Raw genomic sequence first — 6,544 nt, 5'->3', positions numbered from 1 at the left:
CCAAAGGTGCTCCAAGGATCTCCAAGGAGAATTTGGAAGGAGGCAATATCAATTTTCTTATTCTCAGAAGGCTTGCTCTTCATTAGACCAAATGCCAGGATGCTTTAAAAAGTGCAATTTGTTCCCCTTTTCATCTTTATTTCCTTAGGGAGAAAAAACCCAGTCCTGGTGGTTGACATCAGGGAGGCAAAGCCTCAGTCAGTGGGAGGATCTATAGATACCTCCGTGAGCAACAGCTTTGCTTCCTCGCCCCCTTGGCAGCTGGGAGAGGCCGCTGCCTCTCGATGTGGAGTGGAGATGGTCCATGCAGGCAAATGCGCGCGCCTGGTGTGCAGCAAGAGGCTCCGCAAACATGTGCCCAGCAGGCTCCTCCTAAGGACAGTCTCTTGTGTTCATTAGCAAAGGCTCTGGCAATAAGGATTCGCAAACTGAAGAGTCACTTGTGAGCTGAAATACCAAGGCTGGAGTTTCCCGTGTGCCTCATAGGCAGCCCTCTTCATGGCTGTGTTCTACAAGATCTCACCTTATCTCCGAGACCCTGTTGCTGGGGGCGACATTGCCATCGCTTCAAAGAGGAGGACAGTGACACTATGAGGATGTACTGACCAATCCAAGATCACACAGCCAGCACCTGCTGGAGGCGCAGTTCAAAGTCCGGTCTCTGGCCACAGCCCATCCTTGTCCTGCTACGTCAGAGGACACGCACTTAAGGCCTGTCTCTATGTGGTCCCCAGACATAAAAGTAAACATCCAATTTTCTTGCTTCTCCTGAAAAAATTCTGAACATCTGACAACAATCACCTGGAACAAAATAATGGTGCCTCACTGGACAAGGAATACACTTCTCAGCCGACGTCACCCACTGTCTTTAGAAAGTTTCCTACTGCTGGAAATATTTGGGTTTGCAACCATTGCACCATAGTTTATCCACCATCCTTTAATTAACGAATTAAAGTTTATTTTGAGAGAGACAGAGGCAGCACGGGCAGGAGAGGGGCAGAGAGAAGGAGAGGGAGAGAGAATCCCAGGCAGGCTTTGCACTGTCAGCAGAGGCTCAAACTCAGGAAGCTTGAGGTCATGCCCGGAGCCAAAACCAAGAGTCTGATGCTTAATCGACTGAACCACTCAGGCGCCCCACCATCCTTCATTTTAGAACAGAATTCCTCCAAAGTGTATGCAAGCAACAGACCAACCCATGTTGGCCCTCATCTTCAACGAGGTGGCATGCGCGGCCTGGTCCACCTGTGTCCACACAGGCGGCTGAAAGCTGTCGTCTGGAGTGGGCCACTCTGTCGCCGCGAAGCCTTGTTTCTCCCGGGGCCAGCTGGTGTCTCGGCGGGCAGTTACTGCTGGGCCAGGACAGAGGGCCCCTCACAGTGGCACAGGATAAACAAAGAACAAAAGGTACAGCGTGGCAACATCAGCGGAGGGGCGCCGGGCTGGCTCCGTTGGTGGAGCACATGACTCTGGATCTTGGGGTCATGAGTTGGAGCTCCACGTTGGTCCTAGAGATTGCTTAAGGAAATAAAAAAGTTACACACACACATACAAAACCCAGCTGCAAAGGGACTCGCTGGAGATCAAAACAGTCCACAAGGAGTAGCAATAAAAAAGGAATCCGGTGGAGTCTTGGCAGGGATGAGGGAATATACATCGAGGGGAGCTCTTGTCTCTCAAATAACAGCATCGATTCAATCAGAACAGGGGTGACCTGGATTGAGCGTGCACCCACTGCTGAGCCAGGCTTGGGTTCCCGTGGTACAACTTCTCAGAGATTTCCTGAGCTTGCACAGAAAGGTCTTGTTGTCGAACTGGAGGAGGCTGCCGGGAACGGGCCGTGTTATCCTGCTCTGTTGTCAGGTTGGTTTCACCACCCAGGGGCCCACCGTACCTCTCCCCGCGGAGACACTGCTGGGTTTCAATGCGCTTTTCATTCTCTTGGCTGCCTGAGCAAACAGCCATCACTGTTTCCATTGTGAGCTCTTCTCCTTTTGGAGCCAAGCCCAAGTTCAGGGAGCATGTGCTTGAGACCGACATTTGGCAGCCTGGGTCCCCACTTGGAGTGACTCCGTCTTTGCCTTTTTCCTATTAAGACATTTTGCTGAATTTGGAGATTGAAAAGCAGTGCTGAATGCACTTAGTTCTAAAAGCTGGTTCCTACCCCTGCTGGCTCATGAGTAGACGAGACAAAAAATCCACACCCAAATTCAGAACCCAAGTTACTAGGTGAAGACATGAATTATTTCCATCCCTCTCTGGTTACTAACATGACTGAGGCCATATGTATCTCAAAGTGCCAATGGGCTCAGTTTCCTGGAGAAAACTTCTCTTTGCATTATTGACCACATTAAGAATTTTTAGGAGAAATCCTAACTCATATTTGAAAAAACTGAGCATACTAATTGCTGGGACCCCATTTGGTACAACAGGTGATAAGTGAGAAGTCAGAGATTAAATATTTTCCCCACATCCACACAGAAGTAATGGTAGAGTTGGTACTAAAACGTAATTACTTGGTTAAGTGACTCTGACTTCAGCTCGGGTCATGATCACACAGTGTGTGAGTTCGAGCCCGGCGTCGAGATTCTCGCTCTCTCCTTCTCGCTCTGCCCCTGCCCTTCCCTGTCATGTGCACACCCACTCTCTCTCTCAAAATAAATAAACTTCTAAAAACACATTAAAAAATGAAAAAAAAAAGAACGTAATTACTTAAATATCCAGATCAAAGTTTATTCTACTCTAGCAAATAACAGGACTAGGTTTTGGGTTTTTTTTTTTTTTTACCTTTTTAAGTTGAGGTATAATTACACATATTAAAATGCACAGAGCAGACTTTACGTGTAGAGTTTAACACATGTTCACAAATGTTTACACCCATGTAATCAGCACTTCAATCCAAACAGATTATTCCCATAATCCCAGAAAGTCCCCTTAGACGTTTTCCCCCTCAACTCCCATCCCCATCTTCCCCTACCAGGCAACAACCACTCTTTGATTTCTGTCCCCCTTGATTACTTTTGGGGCTCCAGTTTTAAGAAAAATTGAATGCATGCAACTCTGCCGGCGGCCCTGAAGTGCGTTTGCACGTCTTCCTCCTCCTGTTGGACCACGAGTACTACTTAAGGCTTGTTTTGGATCCTGGCCTTCCAGGAAGTCAGTCTTAACCCCAGTGCGTTTAGGTTTAAAGGGATTGATGTTTGAGAGATGTGAAGGCCATCTACAATTCCTCAGTATGTGGGACAAAAAGAACTTTCTGGAAAATAAAGTTTTTCTTCAAAGTATCTGCTTCCTTGGCTGTTTCTGTATCGCACCTCTTCTTCAGGATAGCTGCCTTTGTTTCCGTGGGAAGACCTGCTTGGGCCCTTGAAAGTGAGCACACACGCACGTCTTCCTACTGTGAAGCCACTCCCTGGTTTGGGGGACCCTCCTGCTGCACTGGGCGTCATCTCACCAGCCCATCTGGCTTCCCCACGCGGCATCACAAGAGGACAGTGGTAGTTGAAGATGTTAGCGTTGTCCTTCACCACTTAACTAGCTAGCAAGAGAATAGGGTCTTAGAAACGGAAAACTGTGGCTAAGGCTTGCTCACAACAGCTCACAACATCGTCTTAAAGCCAGCAAGTACTGCCAAGGGCCAGGCGGAGACGGCTTCCCAGCAGCCACGGCCACGGCCAGCTCAGACGGGCCTGCGTCTCTTCCGAGCCGTGCTGGCTGCCAGAGCGGGTCATTTTCTCCGCGGCCACCTCGTTTCCCCAGACAGTGAGCTCATGCTTGGCACTGGCTGACTCCATAAAACACCGCATTTCACTCCATGCTCTACGGCAGAAGTGACTACATGGAATATACAGACACAATTCTTTAAGTCAAGCCACATTTTAAAAATTCTAAAGAAAGAGAACTCAAAATTATGCAAACACAGACACATTAGAATCCACTTGTGAACAAGAACAAAGGAACGACGCTAGAATGTGAACTTCCCTCAAGGGCCAAATTTCAGAAGACGTTTTGTTTGACAACTCTCTGGAATTACAAGCAGAGCTGCCTAAAATATGTTGGGAGAATCCCTCTTCCCTGTACAATGCCCCTTCTGAAGACTTTCTCCTGTTTCGACAGTTTAAAATACAGAAATGTTTTACTGTTTTTTAAAAATGCTTATTTATTTTTGAGAGAGAGAGAGAGAGAGCCCAAGCAGGGCAGAGAGAGAGTGGGACAGATGATCCAAAGTGGGCTCCGTGCTGACAGCAGAGAGCTCAATGCAGCGCTTGAACTGACAAACCATGAGATCACGACCTGAGCTGAAGTCAGACGCTTAACCCACTTACCCAACCATCCAGGTGCCCCTTACGTAGTTTGTTTGTTTTTTTTAAATCCACCTGCCACCACCACCAAAAAAGAAAAGTAAAACAAAGTTAACTGTATATAGATTTGGAGCAATAACCACAGGAGGAATTGTTTCCTGAGACCTGAAACACAATCTCTCGATCCGGGTTTCTCAGCCTCAGCACTCCTGATATTTGGGGCCAGATAACTCTTTGTTATGGGGTTTGCTCTGTGCACTGCAGCGTGTTAGCAGCACCCAAGCTTACCGACAGTTGGCCCCTACTGTCACACACCACTGCTGGGGGAATTAAGTGCAACTCCCCTGGGAGACAGTTTTAAAATGTGGGAGGAGAGGACGTGCCAGGCCACAAGGAGTTGCACGGAGAAGCACCGGGTTGGTCAGGAGGCAGAGGGAGTGGGGACATGTGCGCAGGAGCCATTACTGTAACGGAGAAGGAAAGGCTGGGGCAGAGTACGCTGACTCAGGATCGGCCAGTTGGACTCATTTCAGTGGTCTTTGGGGCACAAGGGCTGTCCCTGGCTTTCTGGGACCTGGACCTGGCGTGATCAGGCCAGGGGGCGTGTGATCGAGTGGGAGGGCCCTGTAAAGCAGGTGGCTGGGGTATGAACTCTGGAGGGCTTAGTTTCTTTTCTTCTCTTTTTCTTTTTCTTTTTTTTTTTTTAATGATTATTTATATTAGAGACAGAGAGACAGTGGGCGAGTAGGGAAGGGGGCAGAGAGAGATGGAGACAGAATCGGAAGCAGGCTTCAGGCTCTGAGCTGTCAGCACAGAACTGACGTGGGGCTCGAACTCACAAGCTGCGAGATCATGACCTGAGCTGAAGTCGGACACTTTACGGACTGTGCCACCCCAGCGCCCCTTGGAGGGGCTCAGTTTCAATCTTTGACTATCTTTGGGAATTGGCTACCTTCCCAGAGCAGTCTCTGCAGGGTGAGCAAGGCCCTGGATGTCAGAGCATCAGAAGCACATGGTTGATACAGGGAGGACACTAGAGTCTCACATCTGGACTTTGCCCATGTTCCTTTTCTCTCTGCCGACTTCGATCTGTATCCTGTCAGGGGCACGTGGATGGCTCAGTAGGTTACTCGTCTGACTTCGGTTCAGGTAATGATCTTGCAGTTTGTGAATCTGAGGCCACAGTGTGTGGCTGTGAGAGCAGAGCCTGCTTCTGATTCTCTGTGTCCGTCTCTCTCTGTCCCTTCCCTACTTGTGTGCATGTGCATGCTGTCTCTCAAAAACAGACATTTGGGGAACATGGGCGGCTCAGTCCGTCGAGAGTCTGACTTTGGCTCAGGTCATGATCTCGAGGTTCATAATTTGGAGCCCCACACTGGCTTGGTGCTGTCAGCCTGTCAGCGCACAGCCCCCTTTGGATCCTCTGTCACCTTCTGTCTGCCCCTCCCCCACTTGCACTCTCCCAAAAATAAATTAAAAAAAATAATATTTAAAAAATCTGTATCCTTTCACTGAAATAAATAGTAACTACAACAGTATTCAATGAGTCTGTCCAGTGAATCATCAAACCGGAGGGTGGTGTTAGGGGTCCCTGACCGCTGCTGAAACCAGAAGGTGAAAGGGTGACTGGGAACTTCGTACGGGATAGATAAGGCTGAGGCCACTGGGCCACTGCTCACTCCTCACAGCGGGACAGCCAGATGCCCTGTTCCCCTTGATATGACGCAAGAGACGTGCAGAATCACCCGAGACGCTTTCTCAGCAAATCAGCGGAACCTGAATCTAATCAAGCCTCTACGTGGAACTGCACCTTTATAGGAAATACGGGAACAGAGGAACCTGCTCAACAACACTGGGAGGGAATAAGCAGCCGAGTCCAGAACATGAGCAATTACACAGGACAAGTGACCCATTTGTTAAGCACATAAAAAGGAATATGAACTGTTAGAGATTTAGTGAGATGGAGACAAATCAATCATGTGCACTGTGTGGAACTTTATTTTGGATCCTAATTTGAATATATCAGTGGTCAAAAAACAGTTTTGAAGCAACAGGGGAAAACTAAACACAGACTGAATATTAGATATTAAGGAACTAATGTTAATACTATTGGGCGATATACAATGGTTGGGATTTGCTTTAGAAAGCTCCAAGGGAGGGCGCCTGGGTGGCTCAGTTGGTTTCAGCTCAGGCCATGATCTCATGGTTTTTAAGTTTAAGCCCGGTGTCAGGCTCTGTGGTAACAG

General features: G+C 48.3%; 1 protein-coding gene across 2 annotated transcripts in view; it reads right to left on the bottom strand.

Annotated features, from left to right (window-relative positions):
- Nucleotides 1–2,705: 2,705 nt before the first annotated feature.
- The window catches only part of ADAT1 (adenosine deaminase tRNA specific 1), a 28,373-nt gene continuing 24,534 nt past the window's right edge, over nt 2,706–6,544 (bottom strand). Inside the window, exon 10 of one of the 2 annotated variants that reach the window (XM_029924479.1) lies at nt 2,706–3,831. In XM_029924479.1, coding sequence (XP_029780339.1) covers nt 3,609–3,831 — 223 coding nt within the window. In that variant the 3' untranslated portion in view covers nt 2,706–3,608. The remainder of the gene's footprint in view (nt 3,832–6,544) is intronic. The other variant, XR_003903598.1, reaches the window with a different exon arrangement.

The sequence above is a fragment of the Suricata suricatta genome, chromosome 16 (genome assembly GCF_006229205.1).
Source record: "Suricata suricatta isolate VVHF042 chromosome 16, meerkat_22Aug2017_6uvM2_HiC, whole genome shotgun sequence".
Classification (NCBI taxonomy): domain Eukaryota; kingdom Metazoa; phylum Chordata; class Mammalia; order Carnivora; family Herpestidae; genus Suricata; species Suricata suricatta.
The sequence above is the reverse complement of the archived record's forward strand: the minus strand, read 5'-3'. Positions and strand labels throughout refer to the sequence as shown.